The sequence below is a fragment of the Phascolarctos cinereus genome, unplaced genomic scaffold (assembly GCF_003287225.1).
Source record: "Phascolarctos cinereus isolate Bilbo 61053 unplaced genomic scaffold, phaCin_HiC Scaffold_1;HRSCAF=81, whole genome shotgun sequence".
NCBI lineage: Eukaryota > Metazoa > Chordata > Mammalia > Diprotodontia > Phascolarctidae > Phascolarctos > Phascolarctos cinereus.
Genome location: NW_027555514.1, coordinates 111980571 through 111996565, shown reverse-complemented (window position 1 = coordinate 111996565; position 15995 = coordinate 111980571). Strand labels below are relative to the sequence as shown.

The following is a 15995-nucleotide window of genomic DNA, read 5'->3' as shown; positions in this document are numbered from 1 at the left end:
GGGGGGCCTGAGGAGCCCCACACCAACTGAAGATGTCATTGGAGATTCCCAGGAGGGTGGGGCCAACATCAGCTTCCCAGGCATAATGCACAAGCCTTGTGGGTGGCATAATGTGGTATTCATCTCCCCCATGGTGGAGAGGGGCAACTGGACTGGAACAATTCGGACTCTGTCATGGAGTTCAGGCTCTCAGCCTCCCTAATGAAGATGAATGAGAGGGGAGGGGTTGCCCCCTTGCTTCGGCTGCTGCTGCCACAGACATCTCTGGAGTCTATGCATAAATATTCATGGCCTGGAGAGACAGTGCCCTGGGAAGACACACTGCTTTGAACTCAGTCACAAGTCTGAAAATGGACCTTGGACATCATCATAGCCAACCCTCTCATTTTATAGATGAGGGAACTGAGGCCCAGAAAAGAGACCTAACTTTGCCCAAGGTCATATAGCTAGTTATTAAAAAAGACAAGATGAAGATTCACATCAAGTCAGGGTTATTTTTATACCATCACATCGAAAGAATTATATAGTTTAGAGCTGGGAGGAACCTTAGGGTTCCTCTAATCTAAGAGGAGTAAAACTTTCATAGAGGAGAAAACAATAATGTGATAGACAAAACACTGGAATGGAGTCAGGAAAACCCAGGTTCATTTTTTAGCTATATGACTCTGGGCAACTCCTTAATCCCTCTCTGCCTCAGTTTCCCCATCTGTAAGATAAGGGGTTTTACTTGATGACCTCCAAGGTCCCTTTCAGCTCTAAATCTTGTGAAAAACCTACAAAGGTTAAGCGATATGTTCAAGGTTACATAGATAGGAAGTCTCAAAACCAAAATTCAAAGCCAGTCCTCAGGCACTAAATCCAGGTAGTTTTCCTCTACACCAAGCTGGGAGCAGAGGAATCATAGTGGCCACAGCCCATTTTATTCTGGACCAAGTATTTTGTGCAGGCAGGGAAGGGAGAGGAAAGGCAGAATCAATACTGCTTTCTCTCTTGCAGTTGCTATCCTTTTCCCTTTTCTAGAAGTCAGACACATTAATGCTTGGATAAACAGGTTTCTCTGAGGCCAGTTCTCATTCTTTGACTAAGCCTGAACTCAGGGCTACCTATACAATTCATTTGAGAATTCAATTGAGTTCTAGGTTCTGGACAACTTAGAGACCCAGGGTCTACCCAACATTCCTTTTGGGTAACTTCACAGTGCATGGCCACAGATGCTCCAAGTTGAGCAACATGGCACTGGCTTAGTGGGAAGCTAAGAAGCTCTCTCCTAAAGTTGCTGACCAATTAAAAAGGCCACAGGAGGCCTGCCCACGTAGCTGCATGTGCACTGACCCAGGCTTCTGGATGCTTTCTTCAATGGGCTCCCTCTCAGCACTTACCATATGATCACCCCAGATCATCCTGTGTTATGGGAAATAACCTGGATGGTAAAGAGGTACTTACAGAAGATTAGAGGGCCAATACTGGGAGCCAAGAGCCAAGAGTGCTATGCTGTCACAAGCTGGGGTGTGTTGGGGTAAGGTCTCAAGGCTGTAATTTTCAGTGCAAGCATTTATGCCTCAAAAATCAGCAAACATTACATATGGGGGTGTGATTTATTCTTTTGTTGATTATCTAGACTTAAAAAAGTAATTAAGAAAATCTTGATAATGAAGATTAAACTTAAAAGTGTATCTTAAATCAATTTTTGGGGGGTCTGGTTATTAAACATTTATTAGCATACCTCCGAACAAATATCTTACTTTCCCAGAAATGAAAATTTAGGGGATAAAAGGAGCTGACTCTGAATGCACAATGCTCTTATTTAACTTATTTTTTTGTTTTATTGTTACCTTTTACTGATGCCACCTTATTATCAATTTTATTTTTATTGATTATTTTTATCAATACCTTTTGTTTTCATTTCCTCATGACCCTTGCCTCCACTGAAGCCTCATTTGTAATAAGGAAAAAGTGTTAAGCAAGTCAACAGAGATTGAATACACAGGATTCCACGTCCACAGTTCCTCAGCTTTTACTGTATTTCATCTGATTTCCAAGACCCACAATTCATATAATCATTGTTATTGATTCCCTTTGTTTTTACCTCACTTTTATTTCCAAATATATCCCCACTCCTTACCCAGTAAGCCTTCCCTTATGGATTAACAGAGTTGTTCCCTTGTAACAAAATTTTAAAAAAGAAAAGGGAAAAAAGGAATTCACAAATTCACAGACTCCATTTGACAGTATATGCAGTATTCTACACCCATAGTCCCCCAATTCTGAAATGAAGGGAATGACTTCACCATCACGTTTAAATTAAAGGGTAATTCCTAGACTTGCCTATCAGAAGACCATTTTTCAGCATTGAGTTTTTCATCTCCCTCCCACCCCACCTACTTGTCCATAGTTACACAATTTGAACTGTAGGCAAAGAACCAAATAAGTAAATCTATTCTGTTTTCAACTGGCCCTTCATGAATTGTCATCGACCAGAAAGCAAGAACTTATCTGCAAGCTAATTTCTTATCCTTCTCCCCACTCCACCTCTAAAGCAAGAGGAACTTAGAAGGATGTGCTCCAAGTGAACTTTAAAAGAGCCAAATCTCACATAAAGAATCAGCACCAACAATGCTGGCTTTGGGTTGCCTTACCTGCCTTTCTGACATGATGTAGAGCTGCTCATGGTCCATGGAGAAGGCCATGTCCCTGAGAACCGGGCCAGGATCCACCACCTGCACTGTCTCATACTGCAGGGCATTCCCCCGAGGCCCATCCACACGGATCTGGAGAGAAAAGAAGGAGACAGGTCAATAATGTCTCAGTTCAGTCAGGAAGGAAGATTTCCTGGAGCACTGCAGTTCACCTGGAAGGCCAGCCTAACAAAAAATAGCAGGACCAGGTGAGCTCTACCTCTAACGCGCCCAGGGATTACTTCTTAATAGTAATGATGATAATAATGATAATGATGATGATGATGATGATGATGATGGTAGTGGTGGTGGCATTTATATAGTGCTTTACATGGCAAAATGGTTAGAGCACCAGACTTGGAGTAAGACAGTCCTGGGTTGGGATTTTGACTCAGAGACTAACTAGCTGTGTGACTCTGGGCAATATTCCTTGGTCTCAGTTTCCTTATCTCTAAAATGCGGACTGTAAGAATGAACATCTACTTCACAGAGTTTTTGTGAGGAACAAATGAGGTACTACACATAAAGTGCTTTGCAAGCCTTAAGGAGCTATATAAATGTTAGTTTTCATGGCTACTGTTATCACATTTCATCCCATGAGGTAGGTAGTACAGATGTTCTCATGCCTATTTTACAGATAAAAAAAAAAACCCAATAGAAATTAAATGGATTTGCCCAAGCTTACCCAGTTGCTGGTGAGTGGCAGAACGAGGATTCGAATTCAGGACTTTTGGCTATAAAACCGGTTTTTATCCCTATATCACAACTGATGCTCCAAGTGAATTGTCAAGTCAATGAACAAAACTAAAGCAAATAACTCTCCCCTCCCCCCCACTAAGACCTCATGTTGGAAAAGATCAAGAAATGGGAAGGGAACTGATCAATGTGGGTTTCTTCCAGGTGCTACTGATATTTCTATAGGTAACCTTGATCCTAATTCTCCCATCTTCCCCAGAAGATTGTCTAATTGACAGTTTCTCCCTAGCTGCTGATTTCTTCTCTGCTGCCTACAAACATGCCTGCCTCCCCCATCCTTCTTTCTTTTCTTTTTAATTTGGCTAGGCAATGGGTTAAGTGACTTACCCAAAGTCATACAGCTAGCAAGTATTATGTGTCTGAGGCCAGATTTGAACTCAGGTCCTCCTGAATCTAGGGCCGGTGCTCTATCCACTACACCACCTAGCTGCCCTGCCTCCCCCATCCTTAAAAAACCAAAAACAAAACCAAAAACAACCTCTCCTTAGGTCCCATCACATCTGTTAACTATTCTTCCTTTGTCTTCTGACCTCAACACTCAACTGAAACTGTTCCCTCCGAACTTACCAATGGTCTCTTAATTGCCAGTTTTAATGGTGACTTCTTCATCTCATCCTTCTTGACCTCTTTACAATATCTGACACTTTCTACTACACTCTCCTCCTGTGTGCTTCATCTGAAAACTTTCTCTTCTCTGGGTTTTTGGAATGTTGCTCTAAGTTCTCAGCTTACTTGTTTGAACACCTCTCTCTCTGCTGATTTACCAAACCCTCCAAGGCTCTGTCCTGAGCCCTGGCCTCTCTTTTCCCTCTTCTCCCTCACATGGTGATTTCATCAGTTCCCATGGATTCAATCACCATCTCCAAGAAGATGATTTCCAGATCCACATCTGGGTCGGTTGGTCAGTCTCCTGCCCATTAGATCCCCTTTGGTCTAGTTGGGCATTACCAACTACTACTGGGACAATTCAAACTGCATATCCAGTAGGCATCTTAAACTCAACAGGTCCAAAACAAAGTTTATTTTCATTCCACCCAAACCTATTCCTTTTGTAAACTTCCCTGTTAGGATCTAGGGCATCACAACTCTTCTCATCACTCTGGTTTGAAACCTCAGTGTCTTTCTTGACTCTTCCTCATTCACCCTACTAATCCAATTAATCCCTAATTAAGGCCCTAGTCACCTCTCCCCCGGAATACTGTGATAATATCCCATTTGTTCTCCCTATCTTAACCCTCTCCCCACTCCAAACCATCCTCTACACAGTTATCAATTTGGTTTTCCTCAATTGCCACTCCCTTCCTCCACTCAATAAACTCCTGTTTCTTGGGGGTAGGGAGATAAAAGTTCAGATAACTGAAGGATGACACAAACCCAAAGTGACATCCTTAAATTGTAGTCAGTGGATTTGCTACCAGAACAAATTCAATTGCATTGTTGGAAACCATCCACTATATAGGTTTCTCCACTGAAGTGATTCAGCTTAGACCATACATTTTTTTGGCTAATAAAAGTAGTGCCATATAACACAGATCTTGGTGTGAGTTCATCCACACCAGGATCAGAAGTCTTAGGATCAGATCAGAGAGATGTGTTAAATGGGGCCTGGCAGAATCTACTCAGAGCCCAGAGAAGATGGAGAGGGAAAAGTATAGGGAAAAGTCAGCTCCAGGTTTGACTCAATCTTCAGAGTTCAGAGGACAAGAGGGAAAAAAAAACTAGTTTCAAGTTTTTTTTCCTATTTAGGAGTCCTATTTAGAAGAGCTAGGAGACCTTTGAGGGGACTTAGAACTTATCTACTTAGCAGGGGCTTCTCTGGTTTGGGAATTATTTCAAGCAAACTGTAGTCTTCCCAGACTAAGCCTCTACGCACATATAACCTAACCTTTCCCATAAAGAACTCCCTTGACTCGGACATTTATCATCAAGTGTCCTAAATGTAGTTGGCTAGAAATGATGGTACTTAAGAGAATCATAGAGTCATTGATTTAAAGATATAAAGGAGCCCAGAGCATTGCACCCATGAATAAGCAGGAAGGAAAAAAGATTGTCCCATACTGGATTCTGAACCTGGGGTCATTGCTATGTATCACATTCTTGCATTCCATAAATGGAATTAACTACCCCCTGTAATGTTTCATTTAATACCATGTTTTCTCAGAACCAATTAATATGTTAGATGGGGGTATGCCTGTATCTGGTTCTTTGTAATTGCCTTAAGTGTCTGACTACAGCCCATGAGCGTCAGTGGGGGAGCTATACATGAGCAATCCTCTTCTTGACTCCCCTCATTTCATATAAAAAATAAACAGAGAATAAAAGGAAGAGAGACATGCTCAGCCTTGATCAAATCTCCTGCTTGCCGTCAGAGTTACTGATGACCTCCTTCTTCAACCCACTTCCCCATTCCATAAGGAACCCATCCTGGCTAGGGCCTTTCTTAATCTGAATGAAAATGAGAGCTTGTGCAAAACCAGTTGGGATTACCACCCAAGTCTGACCGTGCACTGATGGCCTTGGCCTCTGGCCCAGCTAGACTGCATCCCCAGATTTGAAGCCTGGAGTCATGAAGTCAGAAAGATATTGAGAGGTCTGGCCTGCCTCCAGCCAGCCCCCAGCCTTCAGGCAAAAGCTTCCTTCCCCAGGGAACGCTTCAGGAACTAAATCCCATCAGATGTCCCTTGTTCTGATCCTGAAGGTAAATTAGATTTCATGCCCAAACATTGCTATTTAGCTTTTGGTCCCAGCTCCCCTCCTCCTTAGGGGTGAAGTCGATCTTGAAATAGAGGGATACCTAAAAGCATGGAGGTTCACAGACCAAATTTTCACGGGAAATGCCTAGAGAAACTGCATTGAGGAAGTCACCACTCTGGCACATGGGAGAATACAGTTAGCTTTTTCCTAAACATATGTTTCCAGAACTGGAAAGAAGCCCATTTTATGTTAGCATGGTCACTAGAAGAACCCAACAGAGCCAAAGAAAGGGACAAGAACAGATGCTACTGCTCTTTAGGAATTGTACCACTGTTTCCAACACAAGAAGGCATTCGGGGAGAATGTCAGGGTATGTGGACCATTCAAAACCCTGTTGCCTTTGGGCATTACTGAATTAGCAGTGGGAGAAGAACTGACCCTGACCCTAGCTAGCATTTGGGGAAGAGCAACACTAATGCTCTATGAAGTGTAGGTAATCCTGTGCTTTCCCTCCAGTGAGTCATTAGCCCACTGAGACAGTAGCAGGGGAGTGGGATTGGTTAGGTGACAAAGTCTATGTAGGCTTTGTATCCCCACGAGAGTCCAGCTATTGGGGTGGGGAGGGAGATGTTGTGCTCAGTTCCTTGAAAAAGTGATTTTATGATGATGGAGCACTTCAGAGAAGGCCTGGATATCCCAGTAAGTGAGATCCTCCCTGTTTGTCTAGGGGTGTGTCTCAGCCTTAAGATCTTGTGCAATAATCCTTTTGCTTTGAATAACTTTTACTTTCTGAAGTAGAAGCCTGGAAGCTCCCACTGAGGGATCTCTGACAGCCATGGTGTAGCCATGAGAAGATGGAGTCATAATATTTCTGCGAGCTGGAGGCAGATTTGGGACTGTGTCTTCAGGGCAGTGGACTCATGGGCACGTATTGCTGCACCACTCCCTGGAGAAAGACATTACCAATGTCAGGCAAATGTAGCCTTTTAGATGGGGGTGGGGGCTGGGGAACAGCATGGTTCAAGTAAGAGGAAATCATGCCTTTAATCTCATAATATCCATGTGGATAAAAGGGAATCAATCCACTGGCTGGCATATACTAATCACAATAACCTCTTGTGCTTACATCATGCTTTGTACATTTCAAAGCACTTTCACCTGTATGATCTCATTTATTCTTCATTACCATACTGTGAAATTGGTAGGAGTCCTGTTATTCCAGCTTTATAGATAAGAAAACAGCCTCAGAACAATTAAATCCACTGCTTAAAGACATTCAGTAAATCAATAGCAGAATCATGATTAGAACCCGAGTCTCCTGACTCACAGTTCAGAGTTCTAACCATAGGAAGGAAGGAAGGAAGGACGGAAGGAAGGAAGGAAGGAAGGAAGGAAGGAAGGAAGGAAGGAAGGAAGGAAGCAAGGAAGGAAGGAAGGAAGGAAGGAAGGAAGGAAAGAGGGAAGGAGGGAAGAGGGAAGGAGAGAGGGAGAAAAGGAGGGAGGGGAAGAAGGAGGAAAAGAAAGAAGAAAGGCAGGAGGAAAGAAAAGAAAGAAACAAGCATTTATTAAGTACCTACTATGTTCCAGGCCTTGTGCTGGGCACTTTACACATACTATTTTTGTTTGAGCCTCACAAACCCTGAAGAGGTAGTAGCTATCATTATCCCATTTTAAAGATGAGGAAACTGAGTCAGACAGAGGTCAAATGCCTTTCCCAGAGTCGTGCAGCTAGTACATGTCTGAGGCTAGATTTGAACTCGGGTCTTCCTCACTCCAGGCCCTGCGCTCTATCCACTGCACCAACTAGCAGCCTTCTATCTAACTACTTTCAAAAAGACCTTTGACCAAGTTCCAGGCCAAATACAAAGCTGTTAGCATGGAATATAGAAGAGCCCAGGGATGTAGCTTATAGATAGGAAAGGGTGAAGAGAAACAGGTTCTCTGTGACTACATGGATTCTCTGAACAGAGAAGCGCACACTGGAGCATCCATGACGGGCTTACTAAGTATCTTTATAATGATCTGAAGGAAAGAGTGTACAGTGAGGACTTTTAAGTTCACAGATGGCTCTAAGCTCTTCAGGGTAGTAGAAAGCCAAGCCAACTGATAAAAGGCAAGATCTGGATGAGAAACAAAAAGGTGGAAAATGAGCTTGTGGGTAGGTTCACCTGGGGTGGGGAACCCCAAACTATACCAAGCACTGAGCTCTGAGTTATGACTGAGGAAAAGGGGCCCAAGGGTTAGTGTAGACTGTTCCCTGAAGACACTCGCCCCTCAAAGGGCCAGGCCAGTGAAACACAGGGCAGTCTCAAGGAGGAATTAGTTCTTCATAACTAGAGGGCACTTCTTCATCACCCCTGCCTCAAAGAACCCTCAGTTTCCATTAATGCATAGCTCAGGTGCTGTCTCCTAACAATATTTTTCCAGATTCCCTTCCTCCACTCCCCCCCCACACCTAGTCTCCTACTTCTGCTATTAATAGCACTCTCTCCCTCTTGAAATCACTTTACAATTCTTTGTTTATAGTTTGAATTTACTTACTTGTGTACACAATTAAGAACTGGAGTGGACCTTAGAAACTAGTTTAGATTAATTAAATTTGTTTAATGACCTCATTTTATGGATGAGGAAACTGAGTCTTGGAGAGATAGAGTCACATAGGTAGGTCCAAGGTCACACAGGTAGTAAGGGAACTGAGGTTCTCTGATTCTGTGTGCAGTGCCATGATACTTCTCTACTGAATACCCCAGCAGAAGATAGGCTCCTTTGAGGGCACAGGCTGTGACAGCTTTGTCCCCAGACTGGATAGCCCCAGTGCCTAGCATCTGGAATACAGGAGAAGTTTAACACCTGTTGAACTGAATTGAATTTTAACACTCTGGTTGCTAGCCCTCAAGAAATATAAAATGAAAGGAAGGGCAGCTTGGGTAGTCAAGGGCATGATTCTTCAGCTTGGAAGGATGAAGGCAAAGAGAACATAAGATTGACGTCTATAAAACCATGAATGGAACAGAGTATAGACCTTGTCACACAGTCATCATGAGGGCAGGGAAGCTTGCCTCTTTGAAACTTGGTATCTTCCCACTAACACACAGCTCAATTAAGTCGAGTCAGGTGGAAAGAATACAGTAGGTGTTTAGTAAAGGTTTAGTTAAATTGAACCCTAGGACAAGGAGGAATTCCTTGAACTTTGAAAGATAAGTACATTAATGGAATTCACAAAACTAAGGGGCCAGAGAGCTGGCCCTACAACCAGAGAAAAGGCTCTCTATTAGTTAAAGGGAGTTTGCTTTATCTGAAGGTTTCCTCTAAGAGGGAAATATTAGCTCCAGTCCTTAGCCATAGTACAAAGAGGTGGCCCAAGCTGAAAAAAGAAATCAATTCTCAAAAGGTTTAGGTAAATTTATGGCTGACAAAGCCATAGTCAGTTACTAAGAGTAAGCTTTGTGAGGGTATGGACTGTTCCATTGTTGATTTTGTATCTCATAAGGCCTAGTAAAATGTCTGTCACATAGGAAATGCTTAATAAATGCTTATTGATTGTTCAATTTGGCTTAAGAGAAAAAAATGTGGGTCTCTAACCTTTGAGAATGGTATTTTGAGAATGGAGGAAACCCGTGCTTTTCTACAACCTGTCCCTTGGTGGTTTTTCAAAGTCTGAACACTAATTCACTCATTCACTTACTCATTCGTTCATTCAGTAAACATTTATTGAGCATCTACTATATGCCTAGGACTGTCCTTGGGGTACTCAAGACCCCCCATCCTCATGCACTGTAAAATCTGGTTGGAGAGAGTAGACTAGAGATCAGAATGTTAGGACGCATTTGATTAGACTGTGGCATGGTGGGTCATTTCTTATTTTCTTCCCTTTACAAGCCATATCTATACTCATCCCATGTATATATTCTGCACACATAAACCCTACAGGCAGGTACACTCTACACACCACTCAATCATGAAGTCAGCCAGTGTTTAACGTAGAACCTTCCCCTCCCAAACATGTCACCTTGCCGCTGTTCCTACAGCCATTTCATTTACAGCCTTTATCTAGATGGCATATATACATGCCCCCAGAGCACACACACACATACCAATCCACATTCCCATATGCGTTCTCCTTCCATAACCCATTCAGGATACACATTTCCCAGCCTGGGATTTCCTTAGACAGCAGAGCCCTAGTTACCCCGAGGCCTTCTGGCTCCCAGCCCATCCACAGACAGTATTGCCACCTATCTCCATCCCTGGCACGGTGAGTGTCTGGGCTGCCAGGCAGCCTGCTATTAAAAACATCAGCAGGATGGCCCCCACAAAGGTCAGCCATCCAGGGAGCTCCTGGCAGCTGCTTGTTTGTTTATTTGAACATTATCTGGGCCGGGCTGTTTATTTACATCCATTGAAGTACTGAACAATAAATATCGTCTCCCAGTAGCAAACAGATGCTTGCACTCAAGCATTCTGGCTACCATTAGGCTTGGAATGATCTCCTTAATGAGCAAACAATACTATTAATCTTTAAAGATGCAGGCTCCTTTTCTCTTCCCCCCTTCTCCTGTTTCTTAACTTCCTCCCCGTCCTTTTACTCCCACCCTCTGTGGCAGTTTTGTCAATGTCTAGCTGGCAAGATTTCTGGCTCCAGCCCACAAAATGAAGCAAAGACCTGTCTCATGAGTTCAGTGGCTTGGATGATGGTAATAGTAATGGTAATGGTAATGAAGAAGAGTATGTGAAGCTGAGAACTTGGGAAGTGATTTGGGGGGAAGATTGAGAGCAGATGACTTACTGCCAACCCCAAATTCTCACCCCCCAACTCCAAAAACCTAAATACAAAGACAGCCTTGGCATCATACTGGCTGGCATTCATCCACTCTACCCCTCCCCTACAGAGAGTTTTAAAATTCCTTACCTTCCACCAATACGCTCATGCCTACGCACAACATTCATAGCAAAACCAACTCTAGTGGGAAATGGGGTAGAGGATAGGACACCCCATTACACAGGTTGGTTCTTGAATTGCATGGAATATCCAGGAGTCTTTGAAGTCTAGTCTTCAGGTCTCTCCCTTTCCTAGAGACCTTAACTGGAACAAGGTTGTGACTTAGCAGTTAGGTGGCACAGTAGATAGAGTGTCAGAGGCCTGAAGTCAGGAAGATTCATTTTCCTGAATTCAAATCTGGCTTCAGACACTTAACTATGTGACCTTGGACAAGTCACTTTACCATGTTGGCCTCAGTTTCCTCACCTGTAGAATGAGCTGGAGAAGGAAATGGAAAACCACTACAATGTCTCTGCCAAGAAAACCCCAAATGGGTCAAAAAGGTAGCCATGAATGAAAATGACTATACAACAATGATGATATGACTTAGCAGATTACTAAAAAGAAACTAGTACTTAGCTACATGACCATGAGGGAGTACGCATGAATGAATGATGAATGCTAAAGCATTGATGAAGTGTTTACTGTATGCCAGGCACTGTGCTAAGCACAGGGCATACAAATACAAACAAGCAAGCGTGCGTCTGCCCTCAAAGAGCTTACACTCTATTGGGAGAGCTTAAAATGGGGAGGACGGTAGACTCACAAAGGCTTGGTTAAAAATGACACCAGGAAGTGACATGGAGGCTTGTTAAGGAGCAAATTCACCTATCAAAGCCAGAGGACCCAGGGGCAGAGTTCACCAATCAGACTCCATGCATATAAATAGAGTTTTTTGATGAAAAGGGGTAAGTGAGATGGAAACCAAGGCTTCTCTCTGGGAATTCCATGAAAAGGATATAAATTTAAGTAGACTGCTTCCACTCTCTGTGCCTTAACTTCCCCAAGTGAAGAACCCATTCCTGACTAGACAAGCTGATTTTGTTTTTGCTCCCACTAATCCTCTACTAAGCCATAAGCAGGACCAATTGATAACTTGGTGAAACAGAAAAGCCAAAATCACCTCCTGGACATGAGATACTATTTATGCTATTCCCTATCAATATACTACTTCATGGGCATGGGGTACAGGAAGCCTCACTTGCCCCTTATTTAAAAGGCAGAACTTGAGGTTTATAGATTCAGCCCTCAGAAAAGAGCAGTGGACACAGCTCCTACAGCAGGGCACAAGGTCTGGTCCTTTGACACTAACAGTGGTCCCAGCTAGAGAAATGACCTGCAGGCTAATTGAGAACGTAGCCAGTAAGCAAGGAAGGACCCCAAGAGACTGGGCCTAAGGGCAGCTATGACCAAAGAACCACCACTTAAGCTTATCTGAGGTATGGACCTTACCCAGAGTAAGGGGAATCTAACTGAAGGTGGCCTAGTGCCACCTTCCTGTGTCTCACATCCTGCCATGAGTCTTTCCTTAATGACACCTTTGCAAAGATGGTATCCTATCCCACATCCTGAAGTCAGCAGCAGTCATTAGCAGGCATCTAAGGATTAAGGTCAATGCACCAAAGATGTTTGACCCATGGTCAAAACCATCCAATATCATCCTGTCGTTAACAGAAAGGTGAAAAGGAGGTAAGGCAAGCCGAAAATAAACTCTGAGGGAGCAAACCAGAATCAAAACTGGGAATTATTCCTCTTTCATCAAGGAGCAGATAGGAAAAAAAGAGATGTTGGTTCAGGGTCAAACTGCAATTAGAAGTCCATAGGAAATCCTGCTGGGATTAAATCAAGGAACAATGAGTTTGCATTAGAAATTTGCTCTATGGGCAACCAAGGCCTTAGCCCTGTTCTCCCTTTCGACTGTTTCTCATTTGAACTCCCAGGCTCCAGGTAAGGACAGCCCTAAGCAACATTATGAATTAAGTAAAATATGCCTTTGGCAAATTCCTCCCCTCCAACCCCTCACATGTTTGGTACTCAATGATTACAGCCTTCCTGTGGCCCCTGCCTAGGTTTGGAACTGTCAAATTCTCTCCCCACTGAAAGAGCCAGAGTATCTCATTCCCTCAGGACCCAAGATAATCAACTACCTAATCTGACCAACTAATGGATGAAAATGAATGAGGACCAGTGGGGCTCTCAGGTAAATATTTGCATTTTGACTGTAGACATTAGCCCAGACTTCATTGTCTAGCTTGTAGGTGATCCTAATGGTTGTGGATTTCAAGCTACAAAGCATCTTAGGCTATTGGTAGGGGTGGGTACTTTTTCTCCCCCTCCTCATGTTCTTAAAATGACCTACCTTACCTACAACTAGAATCCTCTCAATTTCAGGGACCATGAAGGCAGGTTTCCTCAGAGTCCCTTGTGCTCCCTTTAAATCAAAGGGCTACTGTTCTCTTTGTCCAGTTTTTTTTTCTTTTTCCCAGAGAGAAGATACAAGTTTCAGAAGAGAATTCTCTACAATTATGGAATATCACAATCAGTTGGAAAGTACCTTAGAGGTCATCAATTAAGCAATCAATAAACCCTACTCTAAAGTGCCTACTATTGTGCCAGGCACTGTGCAAAGCACTGGGAATACCAAAAAGAGGCAAAAGACAGTTCCTGCCCTCAAGAAGCTCACAATCTGATGGCTCTAGTCCAATCTCTTACCAAATGCCAAGATCCTTTCTATAATATAACTAATAGGGGTGATCCAGTCTCTCTCTGTTCCTCAAGAGGCAGCCCATCGTCAATCTAAAATCTGCCTCAGAAGACATTCTGTTCTCTAGGTCATTGGTTCTAGTTCTGCCCTCTAGAGAATGAGCTTAATTCTTCTTCCACGTGATAGTTCTCCAAATATCTGAAGATAGCTAAATCTTCTCATATCTAATAAAGGTCTCCTGTTCCTTGAAGTCATCCTCAAATGAAATGGTTTCATGCCATGTTGCCAATCTGGTCACCACTCACTGGATACACTTGAATTTGTCAATATTCTTCATAAGAAGAATTCTTATTATATTCTTATTATGTTCTTTATTCCTTATTATTATTATTATTATTATTATTATTATTCCTATATTCTTATATTCCTTATTATATTCTTTAATAAAATATTGCACCAAGAAGTAAGACCAGTGCTCTAGGTGTGATCTGGTGAGCATGAGTACAATGGGACTATTGCCTCCCTAGCCCAGAAAGATTGTAGATTAACTCCAAATAATCAACAAAAGTTTATTAAGGGTTTACTATGTATCAGACATAATACTAAGCATTGGGAATTTGTAGAATAAGTTAAAAGAATCCCTGTCTTCAAAGAATTTAAATTTTAATGGAGGAAACTACATGTAAACAAAATAGGTATACACAAGATATTTCTAGAGTAGATGGGAAGGTAACCACATAGGGGAAAGCACCAGTAAGTAGCTGAAGGGACTGGGAAAAGTCTCCCGTAGAAGGTGGCACAAGTCTTGAAGGAAGTTAGGAATTCTAAGGGGAGGGGGTGTGGGGGAGAGCATCCTAGGCATGGAGACCAGTCAGTGGAAAGGCACGAGATCAAAGATGGCCTTCTATGTTTGTGGAAAAGCCATGGAGGTCTGTATGCCTAAATCCTTGAATTCATGGTGAGTAGTAAATTTTAGAAGACTGGGAATGGTTGGAAGGGACAAAGCTGTAAAGAGCTTTAAATACCAACCAAGCAAGCAATTTTTTTCTTCCCAGTGAATTCAGAAGAAATTGGTATCAGGTTCCATGGAAGATCCATGTGTCCTGACCCTCCCAATCATCCTTTTGCTATTTACTCTATCTCTTAGCAAAGTGCCTGACACATAGTGTTTAACAAATGCTCATTGACTAACTGGCTGACTATGACCTTAAGCCAATACCTTGAGCTCGCTTATACTTCCCCGGGCATTGGCAGGTGCATTTGTCACAAGGCAGGGGACTGCACCAAATGCTCTCTTAAGATCCCTTTGCCCTCCAACATCTGTGATTCACTTATCCTTCTATCTATCGTCACATAGTCTTATTGAGATCTGACTCACAGAGGCTGAAGAATCTGGTCAAAGGAAGAACCAGTAATAGAATCCTAAATTCAGAGCTGAAAAGACTTTCCAGATTGCCTAGTTTAACCCTTTTGTGATAGGACCAGGCCTCCCCCTCCTACTTCTCCTGTAAAAAGGACTCGTTTTCCATAATAGACAATTAAAGTGTCCCTGAGACTTGACTGGTCTCTTCCCTCACCTGCAACTTCCTGGTCACCTTAGGGTATAAAAAGCCCAGAGCCAGGCCCCTCCAACTTGGTAGATTTCTAAAGACCACTTGAGTCACCATCCCCCACCTTACTGACCCTATGGAGATGAGGAAGGACCGTGGCCAGAGAAGGTGGTGAGAGACTTGGTGGATATCTTTACTGGTTAGGACAAAGGAAACCTCCTTCTGTTAACTGTGACTTGTTGGAGAAGGGATGGGAAGAGGAACAGGCATTTATTAAGCACCTACTATGTACCAGGCACTGGGCTAAACATGCAAATAGCATCTCATTTGATCCTCATAGAAGCCCTAGGTAGGTGCCATTATTATTACCCCCATTTTATGGTGGAGGAAACTATAGCAGACAGAGGTTAAGAGACTTTCCCAGGGTTACATAGTAAGTGTCTGAAATTGTGGGTGCCTTATTTTGTCCCAACACTGAACCTGAATTAACAAGGGTAGCTAAATTAGGTTCACCCCTAAAACTTCTCATGTTACAGATTAGAAAACTAAGGACTACAGAGTAGCTAGGTGGCACATTGGATAGAGCATTGAGCTTGGAGTTAGGAAGACCTGAGTTCAAATCCAGCTTCAGACACTTACTGTGTTGGCCCTGGGCAAGTCATTTAACCCTGTTTGCCTCAGTTTCCTCATCTGTAAAATGAGCTGGAGAAGGAAATGGCAACCTACCATGGTATCTCTATCATGAAAAACTGAATTGCGTTCACAGAGTCAGACACCACTGAAATGACTCAACAGCA

General features: G+C 42.9%; 1 protein-coding gene across 1 annotated transcript in view; it reads right to left on the bottom strand.

The window, feature by feature from the left end:
• PLXNA4 (plexin A4) overlaps window positions 1–15995 on the bottom strand; it is a 677812-nt gene that overhangs the window by 262174 nt on the left and 399643 nt on the right. Inside the window, 1 exon segment of the mRNA XM_021002332.2 lies at window positions 2637–2768. Coding sequence (XP_020857991.1) covers window positions 2637–2768 — 132 coding nt within the window.